Genomic DNA, 23,116 nt, shown 5'->3' with positions numbered 1-23,116 from the left:
AGAGCACCGTAAAGACATCTTGAATTATATAACTATACTATATTGTATTATACTGACACTATGCAGTGCCTTTCACATTAAATTATTCCTTGATAGTATGAGCTCAGTCTGATTTGAACATATTATTCAGACTTGTTTTATTAACTGAATTATTCTTCACAGCAGAAATAGTCATACAGGTTTGAAATGACACGAGAGTTAGTATAATTGTACAATTGTATTTATTAAATTAATTCAACTTAAAGACTTGTATGAGCCACATTTTTATTTATTTGAGAAGTGCGTGGAGAACAGCGAATGTTAAGTGGTTTTCAGGTCAAGAACACTGTTGTGGTTGCAGATTTCTGGTTTAAACGTATTCCCCTTTTTCAAACGTGTTAAAAGTTAATCAGTTGAAAAAATATATTTGTCATACTGTTGGGATAGGAACATATGGGATAGGAACGTTTGATTCCATGTTGAGTTTCTGCTCGGTCAGAAGTTCTGCGAACACGCCGCGGTCACATTGGATTTACTGACAGAAGTCAGTGGAGATTTAAGATGCATGTGACGCAGTAAAATGTAATTATGTACTCCAATAAATTAGCACGATTAGCTTTTGGGCTGTTGGCCGAATCTGCGTTAAAATGCCCGTTAACCCGAAGCGTGTCCTCCGGAGTGAAAGCAGTGCGGTCTCTGTGCAGCTGGACGGTGTGTCTGCATCACAGACAGAAGAATCTGCTGTCAAACGGGTGAGACTGATTTATGTGCATGTTATTAAATACATGTTTTTATTGTCAAAAGGCCAGTGTTCCTGGGTACTGGGTTTTTGTTTAGCAGAGAATCATAACGACCTCTCCCGCAGATTGACCCGTCTAAATGTCCGCCTGGTTTCCCAGACTACTCTCGACCCCGCCGAGGTGCGGAAGTTTCAGGCCATGGCGAGCAAGTGGTGGGATTTACAGGGGGAGTTTGCAGCCCTGCACTCCATGAATGACCTGAGAGTGCCTTTCATACGGTGTGTACAATTAACGAAAAAAGTGCCATAGTATCACTATAGTATTTTTTAACATCAGTAAAATTTTAGGTTATTAGAATGTATACATACATATACATTTTTAAGACAAGATCTGATCTCCGTTTTTAATGATCATTTTAAATGGTCTTATTTTCCATGTGACCCATTACTGTTTAAAAGTACTTCTAGTAAATGTAATGCCAAATGTTGTATGCATAATAGCTTAATTTTAAAATTTATGAATGAACAATATACTGTTTTAATTAGGGATGGGCAGTATCAGTTTTCTGCCAATATTTGATTTGTTGATATTTGATGATATTACAAATTTAACTGTGCATTTTCATTACCTTTTAATTTGACATTTAGCTGGTATTTTCTGTTTTCTAATGCTTAATCCTAAAAAATTTATACATTTAGTCATTTAGCAGACACTTTTATCCAAAGCGACTTACAAATGAGGACATTAGAAGCAATCAAAATCAACAAAAAAGCAACAACATGCAAGTGCTATGACAAGTATGAGTTAGCTTAACGCAGTACATGTAGAAAGGTTTTTTTTTTTTTATTACAAAATGAAAAATTCGAGAATCTAGTGTTAGTTTTTTTTTTTTTTTTTAAAGAATAGAATTAGAAAAGAGAGTGCTAGAGTTAGTGGGTCAAATAAAGATGGAAGAGATGTGTTTTTAGCCGATTCTTGAAGACGGCTAAGGACTCAGCTGCTCGGATTGAGATGTGCAGGTCATTTCACCAGGAGAAAACATTTAATTTAAAAGGCTGTGAATGTGATTTTGTGATTTTTCTTTGGGATGGCACAATAAAGCGATGTTCACTCGCAGAACAATTCTGATCTTTTATTTTTATTTTTTTATTCAGTGGCAATAAAGGGCTTCCATAATTTTGTCTTTAATGTTATAATTGTTCTGGCTAGATTGTTTATATTGGTGCATCCCTTCCTTAGAATAGTGTTATATGGAGTATGGCATGTCACACCTACAACATAAATTTAATGTTTGGAGTCAGTAATATTTTTAAAATGTCTTTTAAGAGGTTATATTCCATAAAGTTGCATTTAATTGCTCAAAATACAATGAAATAAAGTTGGGAAATGTATTTCTGTATTAGTCTAATTTATCCCTGTGGACTGATCCATATTTCTCCCCAAGATTCTTTGATAAATAGAAAGAACAGCATTTTTTTAAACAGACTTTTGATCAATTTAATGCATCCTTCCTTGAATACAAGTATTAATTTATTTATTTTTTAAAAATGTCTCGATGATAATAATCTTATCTGAATTATTTATCTTAATCCAAGTCAGGCTGTTCTATCGATAGTACTAGCATATCCAGAGATAGAAAACAGAAGCATCTGTCCCATGCCCAGGTAATGGCAGTTAGGGTGGAAGGGTGAGGACAACAGCTAGAGTTTATGCAGCATGTCTGCGATTCGTCTCTCGGCAGCTGTTTCCAAGAAGGTCAGGATGGATATTGTGATTGTCATTGTAAGGCTTTCCCCTCGCCTCCTGGAATCATCCTGTGCACAATTTCTTCCCCTTCCATGAACACGGGATCAGTTGTAGTGTACAGCATATGTGGAGGTGCCCCGGGGGCTTGTTTAAATGAGGGAACTCTGCGCTGTTGCTGGTTATTACGTTGTACTTGAGGAATGTGTGTTTTCTAGAGATCAGGCAGGGAGTTCCTTTGAAGACGTTGGGGTTTGTTGGCAAAGATGGGCTGAGTTAACAGGATTGGCAGTGAGCACCTCGGGCTGCTTTGGTCTGCATGGTCTCTCCAGGCTTTTGGGGAAGATCGTGAGGATGTTGCCCTTAGGTCCAGCGAGATGAGCAGTGAGGATGTACGATTGCTTCAGGATGTCAGAGATGTGTCTAGCCGTAAGATGTGTTTGTGACTCAGGAAGCGCATTGTGAAATTGCATTCTGTGATTAGCTTCGGATTTTCTGTTTCACGTCAGTCTGATGTACATGGTTTCAAAATTATGCATGACCAGAGGTGACATGATTTCTAGCCTAATGCCTTCTTAACCTCATTTTGTGACCTTTGACCACATTTTCAGGGATAATTTGTTGAATTTGCACGGTGTGCGGCAGTTGGGCAAACCTCTGGCTGGACTCAGAATCCTGGACGTCGGCTGTGGTGGAGGTGTGCTGAGCGAGGTAATTAGCGTTAATTATGAAAATGACTACGGATAATATTGAGCTAGTTGCACTAGTTAGTCCAAGTGCAGTTTTTCAGTTTACTGTATAATATTTTGCTATTTGAGATCTGGTCTGGGTGTGGTAGCAATATAAAGCTGGTCTAATGTTTGTTAGTTTTATAACATGCATGATTATTTTTGGCTGGCCACAAATGATAACTGAAAACCTACCAACTGAACTACACGATTAAAGCAGACAGCTTCACGCCCATTGATTTCCTCCACTGAGATAAACACGCTTTCTCCAGGCTGTCTCTTTGCCTGATGTGTCATTGTTGTGTTTTGGTGAGCATGATGTCTCTTGAGTGTCCTGTCATGCAAAAGCTTCCTTTAGGGCACATCAGTGGTACAGACAATTGACTGGTTACTGCAGCCCTATTTCTGAATTTCTGCCCTGAATGACCAGCAGAGGATGATGTGCAGTTTTATTGTTTTTTTGTGCTACTATGTTTTTACACCTAAAGAAGTTTTACATGCAATTTTCTTTTCCATTAAAATATGTTTACCATACAAATCTAATACAAATCCAAAATCAGCAATGAAAAATTGCTAGTATTACTAACTCCTGTGGGTTAGTGTTATTTTTTTGTGCTATTATAGTATTTACTTTGTCATTTTATTATTATTATTATTTAAATATTTCTGTTTAACTTAAATGTTTAATTTAGTAATTTCAGTATATTTGCCGGGGCAACATTTCTAGTTTTTCATCTAAAATTAATATTTTATTTTGTCAGTTTTATTTCAATTACTGATAATATGTAGCAATTTTAGTTAATGTTAACAATAACTAACACTACTGTGGATGCTGTCAAACATGAGTATCAAAAAACAAAGTAGCACTAACCTTTCTTAGCCACTAGGGAGGTTAGGGGCAGACGTCCTGGGAATCGACCCAGTGGAAGACAGTGTGCGGACCGCAGAGCTGCACTCCTCCTACGATCCTGATTTACGAGAGAGAGTTCGCTATCAGGCCTGCACCCTGGAGGACCTCGCTGAGGAGGAGGTAGAGGGATTTCATGCTGTAGTGGCTTCTGAGGTGGTGGAACATCTGGCTGACCTGGACGCCTTTGCCAGCTGTTGCCAGCAGGTGTTGAAGGTGTGTCACAACATCACTGACATCTGAAACATGACAATAGCACAAAAGTAACAGTGAGATTCCCAGCAAAGAGAACTGAATGGACTGATTTAATCTCCTGAGTCAGTGTGTCAGAGGACAAGAAGAGTTACTCCAAATCCCCATAATCTTTCCTAATGCTGTGACATCCAGGCACTTTCATCAGTCAGTTTCTGTTTTGCTTTCTTTTCAGTTTCATCTTAGATGGTTTGCTATTTAGAATTTAGAAAAATAACGGAATAATTTAAATATATATATATATATATATATATATATATATATATATTTTTTTTTTTTTTTTTTTTTTTTTTAAAGTATCTCACAATAAGAAAAAATATATTAAATACTGATATTTATTGTATGCATTAAGATCTTGATATTTTATTTTAAATATAATCAAATTAATTTAATTCAAAGAGTGAACACTTAATGGATCTTTTTACACACAATTTGTCATATCCCTATTATAGTGTAAATACAATTCTATTAAACTGTAAAATGTTAAAATAAAACATTAAAGTATTAATGTATTACATAATATTTGTAATATTTTTATGTATGTAATGTATTATGTAATTTTTTTCAGCCCGGTGGCTCTCTTTTCATCACCACTCTTAACAAAACCAACTTGTCCTACGTTTTTGGGATTGTGGCAGCAGAGCAGCTGTTAAGGATTGTTCCGAGTGGAACTCATGACTGGGAGAAGTTCATCAGCCCAGAGGATCTGGAACGACTTTTGGAGTCTTGTGAGTGTCGTCTCTGTATTCCATTTCTCTGTCACTATCATTTATTGATCAGTTTCTGGGTATTACCCCTTCACTTTTCTATCAAGGATCTCTGGTATATATTGCTTAATGGTTAAATATGATCTATTTTTCCACTGCTACAGTGTTTATTGTACTGCAGAATTTGTTACTTTTACCATTTTTCTGTCTCACTGTATCCCAGTTGGTTTGTACGTGGAGGCTATCAGAGGCATGATGTACAATCCTCTCACAGGAGCGTGGAGCTGGCAGCAGAGCACAGCCATCAACTATGCGTTGCATGCAATCAAACGCAGAGAAGAACCCCAGCCTGACCGGGTCTGGGCTGAGAGTGAGAATTTGGATGAACCAGGTCGAGCCACAAGTTACAGCTGAGCTATTATAATGTGGAGATGCTATCAAACAGACTTCACCTGCTCGAGAATAGATAAATAACCCACACTCAAGATCTCAAAATATGTTGCATAGTGAAGAGTTGCTGAGCCAGTAATAGTCATTCTTTGCATTGTGTTCCTTGATAAAACATTTTGTATCGGAGGCATGATTCATCTTTTCTAAAGCTCTTGTTAAGATGAGAATTTGAGATTGAAGCACTTTTGATCCACATGCCACAGTCACAATTCACATGTCATTTCAAAGATTCTTTGATATATTTTAATATATTGTGTTTTGTGGTGTTGCTCTTTGGTTGATTCGTGTCTGAGGTCAAACAGAAAAAAAATTATTACATAATGATTTGTGACTTGGCACTTAACAAAGTATAGGTACTTAATAAAATGAAAAGAATTGTGTTGTCATTGAGAGGGTGTTTTATTCAGCCTGAACGATTATTTCAAGAACATCCTTAGAGATGTATTTATTATAAATTGACAACTATTTCAATGTATTATTTTATCCAGATTTATCAGAGCATTTATGATTTTTTGTTAAATTTTATTATTCTACTTTATACATGCAAATACATTTTTTATATATATATATAGTGCCTATAAAAAGTATTCAAACCCCTTCATTCTTTTCAAATTTTATGTTGCAGCCTTATGTTAAACTCCTTTGAATCACTTTTTTTCCCACATTGGCCTACACTCCATGACAAAGCAAAAACAGAATTGTCACAACTTAAAAATAAAAAACTGAAATAAGCAAATTGTGTAAGTATTCATACCCTTAACTCAGTATTTAGCTGAAGCACTTTTACAGCCTCAAGTCTTTTATGATGCGACAAGCTTTGCACATCAGAATTTGGCAATTATCTACCATTCACCTCTCAAGCTCTGTCAGGTTGGATGTGTGCAGATGCACATTTTCAGGTTTCTCCAGAAATATGTGATTGGGTTCAAGCCCAGGCTCAGGCTGGGCCACTCAAGGATATTCACAGAGTTGTCTATAAGCCACTCTTGCTGTGTGTTTAGGATCATTGTCCTGTTGAAAGGTGAACCTTCGGACCGGTCTGAGGCTCTGAACTAGGTTTTTATTAAGGCTAATATTTTGGTGCATTGAGCTTTTCTTCTACTCCGATGAGTCCCTCAGTCCCTGCCGCTGAAAGACAGCCCCACAGCATGAGGCTACTACCAGCACACTTTACTTTTGGGATGGTACTCTGACTGCAGGTGATGAGGAGAGCTGGTTTCCTTCAAATGTGATGCTTAGAATTGAGGTTCATCAGACCAGAGAATCTTGTTTCTCAGAGTCTGAGGGTTTTTTTTTTTTTTTTTTTTTCAAATTCCAATTGGGTTTTCATGTGTCTTAACTGAGGAGAGGATTGAGTCTTGCCACACCGCCTTAAAGCCCAGATTGGTGGAGTGTTGCAGTGATGTTTGTCTTTCTGTAGGATTCTCCTATCTCCACATATGATCATGGAGCTCAACTAGAGTGACCATCAGGTTGTTGGTCACCAGTCTAACCAAAGCCCTTCTCCATCAATTGCTCAGTTTGGCCAGGAGGCTTGCTCTAGGAAGAGTCCTGGTTGTTTCAAACTTCTTCCATTAAGGGTAACAGAGACTACATGCTTCTGTGACCAGTCAATGCAGCAGAATTTTTTCTGAACTCTTCCCCATATGTGTGGCTTTACGCAAACCTGTTTCTGAGCTCATTTGATATCCATCTTTTCACACTGAGAACAACTGAGGGACTCATTTGCAACTATTACAGAAGGTTCAAATGCTCACTGATGCTCCAGAAGGAAAAGCCATGAGACATGAAACTTTTGAACAGAATGAAGATGAGTACATTTTTCTTGTTTTGCCTAAATATATATATTTTTCATTTAGTACTGCCCTTCAGAAGCTACAGAAGATACTTGCATGTTTTCCAGAAGACAAATTAAGTTAAATTTACCTTGATCTTCAAATTCAAAAAGTTTTCACGCCCCGGCTCTTATTGCATGTTTTTTTTTTTCCTTCTGGAGCATCAGTGAGCGTTTGAACCTTCTGTAATAGTTGCATATGAGTCCCTCAGTTGTCCTCAGTGTGGAAAGATGAATCTCAAAATCATACAGTAATTGTTGGAAAAGGTTCAAATACACAAAAATGCTGGAAAACCAAAGAATTTGTGGGACCTGAAGTATTTTTCTGAAGAACATCAGGCAGTTTAACTGTTCAGGACAAACAAGGGACTCATGAACAACTAGGTCTATCACTAAACAAAAAAAAAACACAGCTTTGGATCGTTCAGGTAACAACACAGTATTCAGAATCAAGTGTATGTAAACTTTTGAATGGGGTAATTTCTATAAATTCAACTATTATTTAAACGTCTTGATATCTCAGGATGTTGATGTTGCCATCCACTCTTCAGATCTCTCGCACGCCCCCATACTGAATGTAACCCCAAACCATGATTTTTCCTCTTAAATATAAAATATATATAAACACATCAGATATAAACATGTAAACATATTTTATATGTTTATATCTGATGTGTTTATATATATTTTATATTTTCAAATATTGCAGAAGACCTATTGGAACCCGCATGGACCCAAGATTCACACAGAAAACAGTCATGTTCGGTGGAGGAAAAATCATGGTTTGGGGTTACATTCAGTATGGGGGCGTGCGAGAGATCTGAAGAGTAGATGGCAACATCAACAGCCTGAGATATCAAGACGTTCTTGCTGCCCATTACATTCCAAACCACAGGAGAGGGCAAATTCTTCAGCAGGATGGAGCTCCTTCTCATGCTTCAGCCTCCATGTCAAAGTTCCTGAAAGCAAAGAAGGTCAAGGTGCTCCAGGATTGGCCAACCCAGTCACCAGACATGAACATTATTGAGCATGTCTGGGGTAAGATGAACGAGGAGGCATTGAAGATGAAACCAAAGAATCTTGATGAACTCTGAGAGTCCTGCAAGAATGCTTTCTTTGCCATTCCAGATGACTTTATTAATAAGTTATTTGAGTCATTGCCGAGACGTATGGATGCAGTCCTCCAAGCTCATGGGAGTCATACACAATATTAATTATTTTTCCACTGCACCATGACTTTATGTTCTGTACTGTACATTATTTCTGTTAAGTGACAAGACTTTTGTCTAAGCAAAGTCTGACCTTTCTGTCCTAATTAAATAATTAAACATCGAGGCATGATAAGATTTTATTTAGGTAAAATAAGCGTAATCTAGAGGCCTTTGCCTTTCATATAAGCCACTTCTGATTCCAAATGATCAACTAGAAGTCAAGTTATTATTTGTTGTTCCTACAACTTGGATAGACGACAAGACTTTTGTCAGGGGGTGTATATACTATATAGTGCCCTCCAAAAGTATTGGAACAGTAAAGACAAAATTGCTCTGTTGGCTGTGGAGTCAAGACATTTACAAATATGATTAAAAGATGAATATGAGACAAAACTACAGAATGTCACATTTTATTATTGGGGGATTCAACACAGATGTTTTACCAGCTAAGAAGTTCAGCACTTTTAGAGTTTTATCCCTCTATCTGATGTGAGCATAAGTATTGAACAGTTGCCTCACAGGTCTTTCTAAGTGATCAGCTGTTTCCTGTTGCATTAATTCTTCAGATATTAAAAGCAGGGAATGTGTTGTATCAGTTATATCCATTACTTCTGTATTCTGAATCTTGCATTCGATGATGACACACACACAAACCAGGATGAAGACGAGGGAGCTGACTTTGAGAGAAAAGCAAGCAATTTGGATGCTAAAAGAAAAGAGAAAGTCAGTTAGAGCTCTAGCAAAAACAAAGGGCATGGAGAAATCAAGAGTTTGGAAACCACCAGCGACACCAGCAACCAACAACGACCTGATCGGCTGAGAAAACAACAGTAGTTGATGACAGACAAATCATAAAAGCTGTGAAAATGAATCCTAAAAGACGTGTCTGTAAAATCACTAACAACTTCCAGAAAGCTGGGGTGATGCTCTGACAATTTACTGTCCTCAGGAGAGACAGAATTACAGACGCTACACAGTAAGATGCAAACCTCTGACCAGCACCAAAAATAGAAAGGCAAGATTAGAGTTTGCAAAAAAGCGCATAAGTGAGCCAAAAGAGTTTTGGAACTGTGTTTATGGATTAGTGTGCGATTAGTTCTTTTTTTTTTTTTATTGATTGATAGCACTAATATATATATATATATATATATATATATATAAAATTACACACGGACACATAAATATAGCCCATATATTATACTGCACTAATATATATATCTATCAGTATTTTATCGTGATATAGGCTAAACCAATGAAGAGAAACGGACGCTATTAATCACTGCAAACCACGATGTCCTTCAAATGATGTTTAGGTCTGCGGCTGTAATTTAAAAAAAACCTGAATGTGTTTTATTTGCCTAGCTTCCCTGTGTGATGCGTCGTGACGTCACTCAGCTCCAGCACAGCAACAAAGGAGGATGCGGAGCTGCGCGCCTGAGCCAAATCCCGTTAAAATGCTTTTCTTTTGCTTTACAAGACCGACATAACACACAACCATGTAACATTTGTCCGTATTTATATGGATAAATGAAGTGGCGCAGGATTCGTTGGAGGAAGCGGGGGGAGAGAGAGAATGTACTGGGTCGCGGGTTTCGCCTCCTCCCGCTCGTTCGTGGTTGAACTTGGCCGGAATCAGAGCCCGTCCCTCGTGTTGTGTGGCTCTGATGAGCGTCACTTATTTTATGGGTACATAGTAGCCGTCCCTGTGCAGGATTTCGGCGGGATCATGTCGGGATTGGTATCGGATTCCTGGTGGAGGAAGACGCTTTACATCACCGGAGGTGCCCTGCTGGCTGCGGCTGCGTATCTGCTGCACGAGCTGCTCTCCATCAGGTCAGTGCTGTGGCCTGCTGTGCTGATGTCAAATGATATATGAAATGACCTACTGTTATTGTTTACAATATTTCATAACACATGCATTTTACATTTGAACCTCTCTAGGGAAAGATGTAAATATTGGTCCGCTTGGCAATGACAGTGCCAGTGAGGTTCTCGTGTTTTCCTTGAGCTCGCGTGTCCGCTGGGCTGCATCAAGTCACGTTTTCTAATTGACATGCACATGCGGTGTTTGGCCGCACGAGAGCATATGAAAACGCCCTGTCATCAATACCCAGCCGGGATTGCCCTTGTTTACATTCGCGCTGAACAAAAGTAACGTTACCTTGATAAATTCGTTTTCTGTCCTATTATGCGGCACGTGATCTTGACTGTTTACTTCGCTAGATCACGATGCCCTTGAGCAGTGTTGTACAAGCGACCTTTCTTGGCTCATCTGCAGGCCATTACCTAATAACAATTCAGGGGGGGGGGGGGGGGCTGTAATGCTATCGAAAGTACTAAATCACTTCCGTTTTAGTGACTGGAGGACTTCAGCACCACAGGCAGTGGACAGCGTCATGTTTGAGTATTGAGGTCCGCAGCATTCATATCATGCCGATGCTTTACACTTTATTCAGTTTGTCATTGAATATAGATTTGATTTTAGTGTAAAAAGACATAAATAGACAGATCAGAATGTTCATGCATATCTGAGAAGGTGAGTGGCATCCTAATAGATCTGAATGGCCTTTTTATAATAATTTGGAAAATAGTTCCAGATTTTGTTGTTTTGGCCTGGATAATAAACTTTGACAGTCTGTTAACTCTAAAAAATACATAGCACACAAACAAACAAATAAATAAATACATACATGGAAACTTTTTGTTTTCTTAATTTTGTCATGAGTATCTTAACTTTACATCATGGTTAATTACAAAGCCACAGGTGTAATATTTTGAAGTTGTGTTATGTATTCATTATGCAAAGGAAAATTTCTGTTACACTCGTATAATGCATTATAAATGTATTCATAGTGTATGTTGTAATGCATTATATGTTAAATGCTTTAAAAATGCATTAAAATATATTTGCAGATACCTTGTTACATCTTAAATTGGCTGTTTCTCATGTGTTTTGATGCATTATGCTTTCTAAAAATTTTTTACATGTATGTATTTTTCTTTCTAAAATGTTATATTTTCTAATATTTTAGAAAGTTTAATGCATTAAAACATATGATAATCAACCAATTAAAAAAACTATATAAAAGGAATCTTCAAATATTATAATGCATAATGACATACATTACGAATAATTTTATAATGCACTTTACATAAAGGCTTTAAGTTATAAGTGTTACCAAAATTTCTATTGCTGTGTATCATATTAACCTTGCCCTGATAGGTCCCGGTCTACTACTAAACACTGTTTAGTAATTGGATATCTGTATTTGTTATTGGTGCTTTGAGTTTAGAAATCATGATTGCTTTTTATTAATGATGGTTAAATGTGGATGGATTTGTCCTGTTACCCCTCAGAATCTGTGCCAATCTTTCTGATCTATATTGAAGGGATAAAGATCTTTTCCGATGCAATCCACATGATTTTGGGGGCTAAATAGCTGCTTTTAAAAGCTAAATTATGTTCCTGTAAAACATTTTCTTTCTGTTATGCTTGATGAATTTCAATGCCAGGGTGATGGATTCTCCCAAAGAACAAATATGCTGAAAAAATACACGCCATATTTTTTATCATAATGCGTGCCAACTAAATACAAATACAAAGTTTTGTTCCATATGTCTTATTGTGATATTTAACCATCAGTTTTTTGAGTGACCTTTTATACAGTGCCCTCCAAAAGTATTGGAACAGTAAAGACAAATTTGCTCTGTTGGCTGTGGAGTCAAGACATTTACAAATATGATTAAAAGATGAATATGAGACAAAAATACAGAATGTCACATTTTATTATTGGGTGATTCAACACATAGATGTTTTACCAGCTAAGAATTTCAGCACTTTTAGAGTTTCATCCCTCTATCTGATGTGAGCATAAGTATTGAACAGTTGCCTCACAGGTCTTTCTAAGTGATCAGCTGTGTCCTGTTGCATTAATTCTTCAGATATTAAAAGCAGGAAATGTGTCATATCAGTTATATCCATTACTTCTGTATTCTGAATCTTGCATTCGATGATGACACACACACAAACCAGGATGAAGATGAGGGAGCTGACTTTGAGAGAAAAGCAAGCAATTTGGATGCTAAAAGAAAAGAGGAAGTCAGAGCTCTAGCAAAAACAAAGGCATGGAGAAATCAAGAGTTTGGAAACCACCAACGACACCAGCAACCAACAACGACCTGATCGGCTGAGAAAACAACAGTAGTTGATGACAGACAAATCATAAAAGCTGTGAAAACGAATCCTAAAAGACATGTCTGTAAAATCACTAACAACTTCCAGAAAGCTGGGGTGATGCTCTGACAATTTACTGTCCTCAGGAGACTTTGACACAGAATTACAGATGCTACACAGCAAGATGTAAACCTCTGACCAGCACCAAAAATAGAAAGGCAAGATTAGATTTAGCAAAAAAGCACAAAGGTGAGCCAGAAGAGTTTTGGAACTGTGTTTATGGACCGATCAGACAAAGATGAACCTTTATCTAAGTGATGGGAAAGCAAAAATGTGGAGGAAAAAAAGGGAACTCCAATGATCCCAAGAATACAGCCTCATCTGTAAAGCATGGTGGAGGTGGTGTCATGGCATGGGCATGCATGACTGCCTCTGGAACAGGCCCTCTCAACTTTACTGATGACTTAATGTATGATGACAGTAGCAGAATGAATTTGGAAGGGTACAAAACCATCTTGCCTACCAATATTCAAGAAAATGCCACCCGATTCATTGGGAAGCGCTTCATATTGCATCAGGACAATGACCCAAAACACCCTGCCAGTTCAGTCAAGGAATTTATAAGGGCAAAGAAATGGAAAGTCTTAGATTGCCCAAGTCATGAACATGAATTTCACCAGCTGGAGAGCAGAGTAAAGGCAGAAACTCTCCAAAACAAGCAACAATTGAGAGTCTGGTGATGTCTATGGGTCACAGACTCACTGCTGTGATTGTGCGCAAGGGATCTGCAACTAAATAATAGCTTTTAATCTTTTATATCTGCCTTATGTTCAACTGTCCCAATACTTATGCTAACATCAACGAGTGGGATGAACTCTAAAAGCGCTGTTCTTTTTATTTGGTAAAACATATACGTGTTGAAAAAGTTAATAATAAAATGTGACATTCTGTAGTTTTGTCTCATATTCATCTTTTAATCATATTTGCAAATGTCTTGACCACAACCAACAGAGCAATTTTGTCTTTACTGTTCCAATACTTTTGGAGGGCACTGTATATCTGTTCATACTGAAATCCTGAGTAGATTGTCTGATTTTACAATCTATGGTTGATCCCCTCCTTATAGGAAAGAACAACAGTTGGATTCTAAAGACGCCATCATCCTTCACCAGTTCTCCAGGCCAAAAAACGGGGTGCCAAGCCTTTCACCTTTCTGCCTGAAAATGGAGACCTATCTGCGCATGGTTGATCTGCCTTATCAAGTATGCATAAAGGAGCAGTTTGGATTGTGGGGTCCATTTCCTTTGATCAGTGGTTACATGCAGTTATTGGAAGTCACACCATCTGCTGTTGAAATGTCAATGAAATTCATGAAAACCCTTAGAAAATAGGATTATGTTTTTTCAGTTCATATCCAGATGCTCCAAAATAAGGAGTAGTGTTTTTTATATTAATAATAATAATACTTATTATTATTATTTTAAATTGCTAAATACTAATTTATGGTGTACATCTTTTCACCATCAATATGCTTCCTTTTTTGCAGAATTACTTTGATGGAAGCCTCTCTTCCCAGGGCAAGATGCCTTGGATCGAGTATAATTATGAGCAGGTGTGCGGAACTGAATTCATAATTGACTTTCTGGAGGAGAAACTTGGTGTGAGCCTAAACAAGGGTCTGAGCGCTCAGGAGCAGGCGGTAGCGCGGGCCATCACCACCATGGTGGAGGAACACTTGTACTGGTGAGTCATGTGCTGCCATTCAGAATGAGTCACTCTGCTGCTGGGCCCTTGCTGATATGTGAGGATCAAATATGCACCTACAGATTATTGACTAGAGTCAGTAGAGTTCTGCAGTTTGTTTATTTGGCTGGGGAGTTTTTGATTTTTAAAGCCTTAAAGGAATAGTTTACCCCAAAATGAAAATTTGCTAAAAATGTACTCACCCTCTGGCCATCCAAGATGTAGATCTTTTTTCTTTTTCTTTTTTTTATCAGAGCATAATTGTAAAAGCTGCAGTGAATGGGTGCCATCAGAATTTAACTTCAAACCATTGCATCTGTATTGCTTTCTAATCTGTGGATTAGAAAGCAATACAGTGGACTGTACACTGCAATACACTGAAGTCGTGGCCTAATGGTTAGAGAGTCGGACTCGTAATCGAAAGGTTGCGGGTTCGAGTCCCTGGCCGGCAGGGATTGTAGGTGGGGGGAGTGAATGTCCAGCGCTCTCTCCACCCTCAATAGCACGACTGAGGTGCCCTTGAGCAAGGCACCGAACCCCCAACTGCTCCCCGGGCGCCGCAGCATGGCTGCCCACTGCTCCGGGTGTGTGTTCACGGTGTGTGTGTGTGTGTGTGTGTGCATTTGTTCACTACTCACTGCTGTGTGTGTGCACTTGGATGGGTTAAACGCAGAGCACCAATTTCGAGTATGGGTCACCATACTTGACAATACGTCACGACTTTCAACTTTCAACTTTTCAACTTTAATGTTGCTTTCTCCAGTGAAATGTTGTCTCATCTGAATCAGGAGAGAAATATGCACAGACCGAGCATGGTTTATAAGCCAAAACAGTTCTAAACAAATATGTCAGTGAATTTTGATGTGAGAGGACAACAGGGTTTGGACTTTTTCACTGGTGAAGAAGCGTTATTATGCATTATGGTCTCGTATTTTGGACAGAAGTGAAAGTTTTAAGTTAAAATTCCTTAATAATAGATTTGTTTCTTACAAGCATGCAGCTTTTCAACTGTCTGAACTAATGGCATCCATTCAATGCAGAGAATCCATTGTTGTGCAAGTGATGTAATGTTAAATTTCACCACATCTGTTTCAATGAAGAAAGAAACTCACCTACTCGTCTTTGATGGCCTAATTGTAAATACATTTTCAACAAAATTTTTGGGTTTCAACTGTTTCTTTAAAGACATTCTTTAAGCAAAGGTCTAAATATACAAAAAATAATTACCCAAAACTATAAATCAAGATTTATAATTTAGGTTGATAAATCTATTTCATTACAAAATATATATATATTTAAAAATCATTAAATTATATTTTTCAATTCCCAAATCATTAGTGTATCATGTTTTCTATTCAATAGTATTGATTTATTTGATTCATTCATCTGAATTTTAGACGTACGTCCTGTCCAGCAGTACAAAAGCTGTAAAAACACATGACCCCTTCTACAACTAATAATAATCATCAAAAATTATTTTTATAATACTTAAGTGAATCTGTCTGTGAAAATATTTAAACTGTTTTTTTCCAGATTATTCTTGAAGATTAGAGCTGTACTTGACAAATAGCCAGACAACCAATTTATTTGCATAATAAAAATGAATGAAAAGTTGTATTGATAACCATAAACCACTAAAATATGCGTGATAAGCTTGCAGTGGACTGCTGACATGATATGCAGTGCAGGCAGCAGATTTATAAAATGAATGACTCGTGCTGAAACATTATCCTACACATTGGGTATCATTGTGTAAGCATTATACTCAATTGTATAACCAGTCTCTTTTCTTACAGCCTAATCTCTTCATTTCTTTTGCATTATTATATTCCTTCAAATGAAATAATTTTTTTGTTTGTTTCTTTCTTTTTTCTTGTGCATTCTCTCTTCACACTGCATAGAAGTGCTTTACACTGTGCTATATATAGCATCCCACATGGCTATTGATTGAATAATTCATGAGTTTGAATATCTGTGTCCACTCCAGAGTAGTGTTGTGTACGTCAGCTGAAGAGCTTGCTGAGCAAGAACATTAATTGAGCTATAAATTAGAGTGATAGATGTCATGCTGGGAAATAGGCACGAAATCTGGATTATGACACTGGTGGATTTTGATCAGGAAACAAACCTCCTGTAATGTACTTGACCCATTTCAGTAAAAAGTAATATCAGATTAAGACTCAGAAATGTAAACAAAGCGTGTAGCGTACATTACTGTTTTATGGAATCCATATATTATATCCTTACAAATTAAAAAGCCATGTTGGTCAATGCAATGTTTGAATTCAGTAGTTATTTTTGGTGCAGAATTTACACACTGCAGCTTTGAATCTGATTTAAACCTGATGAAAGGCTGATTGTAAATTCCAAGTGGTGAGTTCAAAGCCATGAACCCAAAGAGCGCTTGAAGCCATTTTGGATGAATGGTTTTTATTAATACATTGCCGACTGTGCAAAGAAGTTAATTAGAAGACGACTTTAATTAATTTGATTCAGATAATCACAGAGCAGAGAATTAATTCAAAGTTTAATCTCAAAGGCCAAACTGAGTTTGTTTTCTGTGTGAGACTAAAGCTGCATACAGTAACAGTTATAATAAAGTTTATGATGAATTGCTTGTGCTTATGATCAATTATTTGTTGAAGATTTCCTCATTTGTAAGTTAAAAGCAGCTGCAAAATAAATGTATTATGCAAGTTAAATATGCAATATAGTATATGCATGTTGTAATGCACTTAATATATCTGCTTTCTAAAGACTTCATTTTAGGAATCAATAAAACTGTTCCTCTCCTTGCAACATCGCTTACTTAAGAAAATAAAAGTCAATTAATTATATAATATAATTAATATTATTATTAATGTTTTGTCTACATAATATGACATTTGTATTTTTCCTACACGATATAAATGGCTCTTTATACATGAAAATATATAGATACATTTGTACTTTAGGACAGGAATCATCACCTTCAATTTATTCATCTCTTTCTTCTCTGATCTCTGTCACCACAGGACCATTGCTTACTGTCAGTGGGTGGATAATGTTCAAGAGACTCAAAGGATGCTGGACCTTCCCGGGCCCCTCAGTGACCTGCTGAAATGGATTCTGTGTCAGCTGACTGGTGGCATTGTAAAACGAGAGATGTACTGTCACGGCATTGGCTGCTTCACTAAGGAGGAAGTTTACACCCTCATGGAGAAGGACATGCGCACACTGGCCACACTGCTAGGTGAGCAGGACAAGACATAGAGGGTTAAAATGATACTTTGTCAGGAGCATGTTTTTGTGATGTGATAAAATGATTTATTTTATTAAATATTTGGTTACACTTGATTTTAAAGTCCAATTCTCTCAATTAACAAACCATTAACTACAGCATGACTTTTGCCTCAATAAACTTCTAATTTGCTGCTTATTAATAGTTAGTAAGATAGTTCTTAAGTTTAGGTATTGGGTAGGATTAGGGATGTTGAATATGGTCATGCAGAATATGTGCTTTATATGTACTAATAAACAGCCAATATGTTAATAATAGACATGCTAATAAGCAACTAGTTAATAATGAGAATTGGTCCCTATACTAAAGTGTTACCAAATATTTTTTTTATAATAAAGTTAATAAAATTGTATATTATATCATATTTATGTTATGTGTGTATCATGATAACTGCCATATACACACGTGTTAAAAAGTTTTGGTTTTATGTTATTAAAAAAAATAATAATAACACTCTAGCACAGAAATAACACAGAAATAAATTACAATTTAAAATATATTCAAAAGGAACAGCTATTTTAAATTTGAATTGTATTTCACAATATTACTGTTTTACTGTTTTGTCTGCAAACGTGATCGGTAGTTTAATTGTGTTTCTTCTGGGCCATAAAATTGCAATTTGTATTTTTTTTATAAAAAGCTAAAGGCGTTTTTTTCTCAGTGAACCTTTCACAAAACATCAACACACAATGTGATTTTGTTCCTAAGATATTCACTTTTGGTGGCTTAGTGCAAGTAATGTTTTACATATTTGTTGCCATATATATGTGGGGGGTGGGGGGGTAACTTTTTCATGTTATCCATTTGGTAATTGAATTAACTGAAAATCTAAATATTTTCTGAAACAATTTTAAAGAAGTCTGTTATTTGTCCTTATTTTCGGGCCAAGGGTTAATATTTATTTTCTGCACCATCAGGGGATAAGAAGTACATCATGGGTCCCAAGCTGTCCAGTGTGGATGCCACGGTGTTTGGTCACCTTGCACAAGCCATGTGGACGCTGCCTGGCACACGGCCCGAGCAGCTCATTAAAGGTGAGCAAGACCTTGGAGAACAAAAGATAGAGTCATACATGTCTTCATTTTAGATGTTGTTTTATTTAAAGGGATAGTTCCTCCAAAAAATGTAAAGTCATCATTTTTGTTCCAAAGCTGTATGACTTTATTTCTTCCATGAAACTCAAAAGGCTCTATTCTATACAATACTGGTGGACTGGTATATTAAATTAGTTCACAATTTCTACTATCATATAGTTTTAGAAGACTTGGCATATAATGCCAATGGATTTCTTTTATGGTACTTTCGGGTACTTTTTAGCATTTTTGGAGCCTGACAGCACACATCAAAATTAAAAAAAGCGCAGTGTGAAGATTCTGCCTAATATCATCTTCTGTGTTCCAAGAAAAAAGAAAATTAAACAGGTTTGAAAAGTTCATTGAAAAGTTCCATTTTCTTTTTGGGTGAACTATTCCTTTCAATTTTGTGCCCTGGCATGGCAGTTTGTTAAATGTCCACTAGATGGCATTGTAGGCATTTAGTTATGCTTTTGCACAAGTTCAGTCACACATGCGATGTCAAACCACCTCAGCAGAATAGAACGTCAGTCCGTTTCCAGAAGTAAAAGAAATTGCATTAATTTTATCCATAGGGCAGATTTTTAATTAAAACTACACTGCCCATTGTTCTGCGCAGGAATCTCCACCAGTCAGAGAATAACTGCAAATAATTTAATCATAAAATATGTGAAAGCCATCCGGTAAAAAGTCTTGTAGTTTTTGTGCAATTTTCAGTTGTCAATTTTTAAAATACATTTTTACCCTTGTAAATGGCTGGTTTGGTTCATTGCTTATAACACTTTAACAAAAACCTTTTTTAAATCCCTATGGGTAAAATGAAGGGGAAAAAGGAGCCAAGCCTGTTGAAAAAGTGGTCGGGCATTATTATACTCTAAAGAAATGTTGCTGTATTCTTTATTTATATTTATTCTGAGTGGAGACACAATGGAACAAGAATCAGCCACTCAGCATGTCTGACAGGTTTCAAGCTGTACAATGAATAACTATTTCTATCTGCGCACAGGAGAACTGATCAACCTCGCCATGTACTGTGAGCGCATACGGAGGAAGTTCTGGCCCGAGTGGTTTGTAGACTTAGAGGACTTCTGTTACGACAGTGACAACGACGCTAGCAGCGGGACACCCACCTGCATGCTGGATCTTGGTCTCTTTTCCAGGACAGACACTTTAGAGGAAAGTGATCTAAGCCTCCCGTCACACAGTAATACACACTCGCAAGACTCAGACCACTCCACACGCTCGCTCTCAGACTCTGACATTGAAGCCGATGGCTCGGATGTGGAGCAGCAGATCAAGGGTAAAATCTAATAGAGGTTGCTTTTTATCTGGTGTAAGAGAGCTTTTTGGGATGCATTGTGGCTCCAGAACCATTGATATTTCTTGCCTGGATGAAAAACACTTTGATGAACCTGAATTAAAAACAAAATGTGTGTACACAACGTGACATCAGTCATGGACATTAACACCTCAAGATTTACACCACAGAAGTTGGATGCATGTTACAGATCATTCATTCTCATCATTGTAAAAACATTATGCCTCCATCCTTCTCAGAACTGTTTGTTTGTCCACGGTTTCAAATTAGCTTTTATTAAAAAAAAAAACTAATATTTCATGGTTTTTAAGACCACCCACTATGTCTCTTTTCTCTAACATTAATCAAACATTTGCTCCAGAACAGAATCATGTAGCAAAATACTATCTGTGTGAATTCCTCCCTCCTGTTCAAACCTAATAATTCCTGCTCCCAGATCAGCTAAAGTACATAAAATAGAATTGATGGAGATGGATAAAAGGATTTATGAAGCATAAAATAACAAAATGAGAATCCAATCTTCAGAAATATTTAGGCTAATACAATAAAACCAAATCTCTTTCTGTCATTTTTATTAGTTAGGGCTGCAGTGTGTGTCATCAGTGTCAGACTCTTGATCAGTCTGAATGGTGCTTAATGCCTGTGTGCCTGACAGCAACCATTTGTGCATGTGTAACACCCTTTCCTCTTCATCTCCATGTGTCTCTTTCGGTTTGATTCTGTAATACAGACCGGTTTGCGTATCCCCACCAGAGGGCACTGTGACCATTCATATGTTGAGTGGGTCCTTTGCAGCCCACTTGCATTGCTGTTGCCAGAGTCGCTTCAAGCTTCTGCCTTAAAGAACGTTTTAAATATTAATAACAACAGTGAACCTCTAGTGAACACTAAACGGTCAGCTTTGTCGGTAGGAGTCTGATCATACTTTTTTTTATTCATGTGTGTGATTTGTGTACCAAAGTGTAGTGCGTTGAGCAGATTTGCCTTAGTTGACCCTGCTAGAAAAACCAGCATAGACCAGCATAATTCCCATGCTGGTTAATGCTGGTTTATGCTGGACTATGCTGGTAAATGCTGGTTTGGTGCTGGTTTAGCTGGTGGACCAGCAAGACAATGCTGGTCTACCAGCATGGTCTTGCTGGTGATGCTGGTCTACCAGCCTGGTCTTGCTGGTGATGCTGGTCTACCAGCATGGTCTTGCTGGTGATGCTGGTCTACCAGCCTGGTCTTGCTGGTGATGCTGGTCTACCAGCCTGGTCTTGCTGGTGATGCTGGTCTACCAGCTTGGTCTTGCTGGTGATGCTGGTCTACCAGCTTGGTCTTGCTGGTGATGCTGGTCTACCAGCATGGTTTTGCTAGTGAGTCTCATTAACCCTTTAAACATCTCCTGCACAAAATTTGTGTAGCGCCCCCTGCCCTCTCGAGAGTTACAGCTCTCAAGCTTCTCAAGTCTGTTAGGGTGGAGCACCAAGTTATGGTGATATGTCTCTCGGCAAGCAAAATGTAAAACCTAGAATGTTTCTGTCTATTTTATCTTATTTATTTTTTATTTATAATAATTAGGTATAATTTTAAAGCTTAGAAATTCAGCTTTCGAATGCATCCAACCATTTTGATAAACTCCTAACCAGTGATGCCTAGTCAGTCTAAACCGAAGTGTACCGCCGATGGGCGCCCCTAGCGAAGAAAAAAATTATAATCATAATTTTTAAAAGCAATGCCTTGATCAACACAAAATAGGAGTCATTGGAAAGCTTGGGGTCTGACCTTTACAATGCATTTGGCCACTTTGATTCATTCCTAAGTAGTGCTGAGTTATTTGCGGATAAATAGAAAAAATGTTTTCATAATTGATGAAAAATGTTTTTTGTGCCATGTACTCTAATATATCAGAAACATACAACTCAGATAGTCATGTGTCATTTGAAAGGTCTCATTGAGTCGAATAAAACAAGTATAATTGTTTGGGGTTTTGACTAAATTTGAGTGAGACATTACTTCTATTTCAAAACTGTAAAGGGCTAAGAGAAAGGCTACCTTGTTTCCAAATGCTGTAACTTTTGTTTACTTCATGATACTTCACAGTTTAATTCACATACAGCACACATGTTGGGAAACATCACCAAAAAAAAAAAAAAATTCTTTCATGAGATATTGAACATCAAATAAGAATAATATGAAAAATGTTCCTTGACCCCACTATTTATTTTTTACATTTTATCACCTATTTCTCAAAATGAGAATATTCAAATGCAAAGTTTTTTTCCCCCTAAAAATATAGAAAGATTTCTATCAAACGATACCTACTTTTTAACTCTCCTTGCTACGGCCTTGAAGTTATGAGTCATTATTTTTGTATATGGCACTCAGAAAACAGTTTTTAAAATTCCTTCAGGGAGTCAAGAGCTAAACAAAAAGGCATATTTTGTTATAAAATACTGTAACTTTTGGATACTTTATGCAATCACCAAAAATTTGAAACAGATACAGCTAACATGCTGGGGAGCATCATCAAAAAATAATTTTCCTCCTACCTTATTTATATCCTGAGATACTGAATGTCAAATAAGGCAGATATGAAAAATTTCTCCAGCACTCAAATTTTTCTTACATTTTCATCAGCTATTTCTCAGGAGGAGAATGTCCTAATGAAATAATTGTTTAAAGTTTTCTATAAAACGATACCAACCTCTTTACTCTCCTTGCTACAGTCTTCGAGTTACGAGTCATTATGTTTGTGTATGTCACTCAGAAAAAACAAATGCCCTCAGGACTTAAAGGGTTAATGCACATTTATGCAGCCAGCACTTGGTCCATTTAATAAGTTGCTTGTTTATTGCTAAGTTTAAAGTACTGAAATAGAAGACAATGAAATAGAAATTAGGCTAGCAATGTCAAGGAGTTCTTTAAGGGAAGTACATTAATATATTGTAAATACTTGGCCTGCAATACAACACATACCATTATCTCAATTTTC

The 23,116-nt window shown here is 37.1% G+C and overlaps 2 protein-coding genes across 3 annotated transcripts; both read left to right on the top strand.

Moving 5' to 3' along the window:
- Positions 1-271: 271 nt before the first annotated feature.
- Positions 272-6,216, top strand: LOC306877537 (ubiquinone biosynthesis O-methyltransferase, mitochondrial-like). 2 transcript variants are annotated; one of them, XM_079429358.1, is made up of 6 exons: positions 272-731; positions 845-997; positions 3,074-3,173; positions 4,071-4,313; positions 4,918-5,077; positions 5,280-6,216. In XM_079429358.1, the coding sequence occupies exons 1-6, from the start codon at positions 568-570 to the stop codon at positions 5,468-5,470; spliced, it is 1,011 nt and encodes a 336-aa protein (XP_079285484.1). In that variant the 5' UTR covers positions 272-567; the 3' UTR covers positions 5,471-6,216. The 2 variants fall into 2 exon arrangements, with proteins under 2 accessions (XP_079285484.1, XP_079285485.1); XM_079429359.1 differs by having other exon boundaries at positions 469-731; positions 5,331-6,216.
- Positions 6,217-9,940: 3,724 nt separating this feature from the next.
- On the top strand, positions 9,941-21,132 carry LOC306878045 (failed axon connections homolog). The gene is made up of 6 exons (XM_079430139.1): positions 9,941-10,384; positions 13,852-13,987; positions 14,272-14,468; positions 17,483-17,700; positions 18,666-18,782; positions 19,828-21,132. The coding sequence occupies exons 1-6, from the start codon at positions 10,125-10,127 to the stop codon at positions 20,130-20,132; spliced, it is 1,233 nt and encodes a 410-aa protein (XP_079286265.1). The 5' UTR covers positions 9,941-10,124; the 3' UTR covers positions 20,133-21,132.
- Positions 21,133-23,116: the final 1,984 nt, after the last annotated feature.

Source organism: Barbus barbus, assembly GCF_936440315.1.
Source record: "Barbus barbus genome assembly, chromosome: 12".
NCBI classification, from domain to species: Eukaryota; Metazoa; Chordata; class Actinopteri; order Cypriniformes; family Cyprinidae; genus Barbus; species Barbus barbus.
This window is presented reverse-complemented; position numbering and strand designations above follow the sequence as displayed.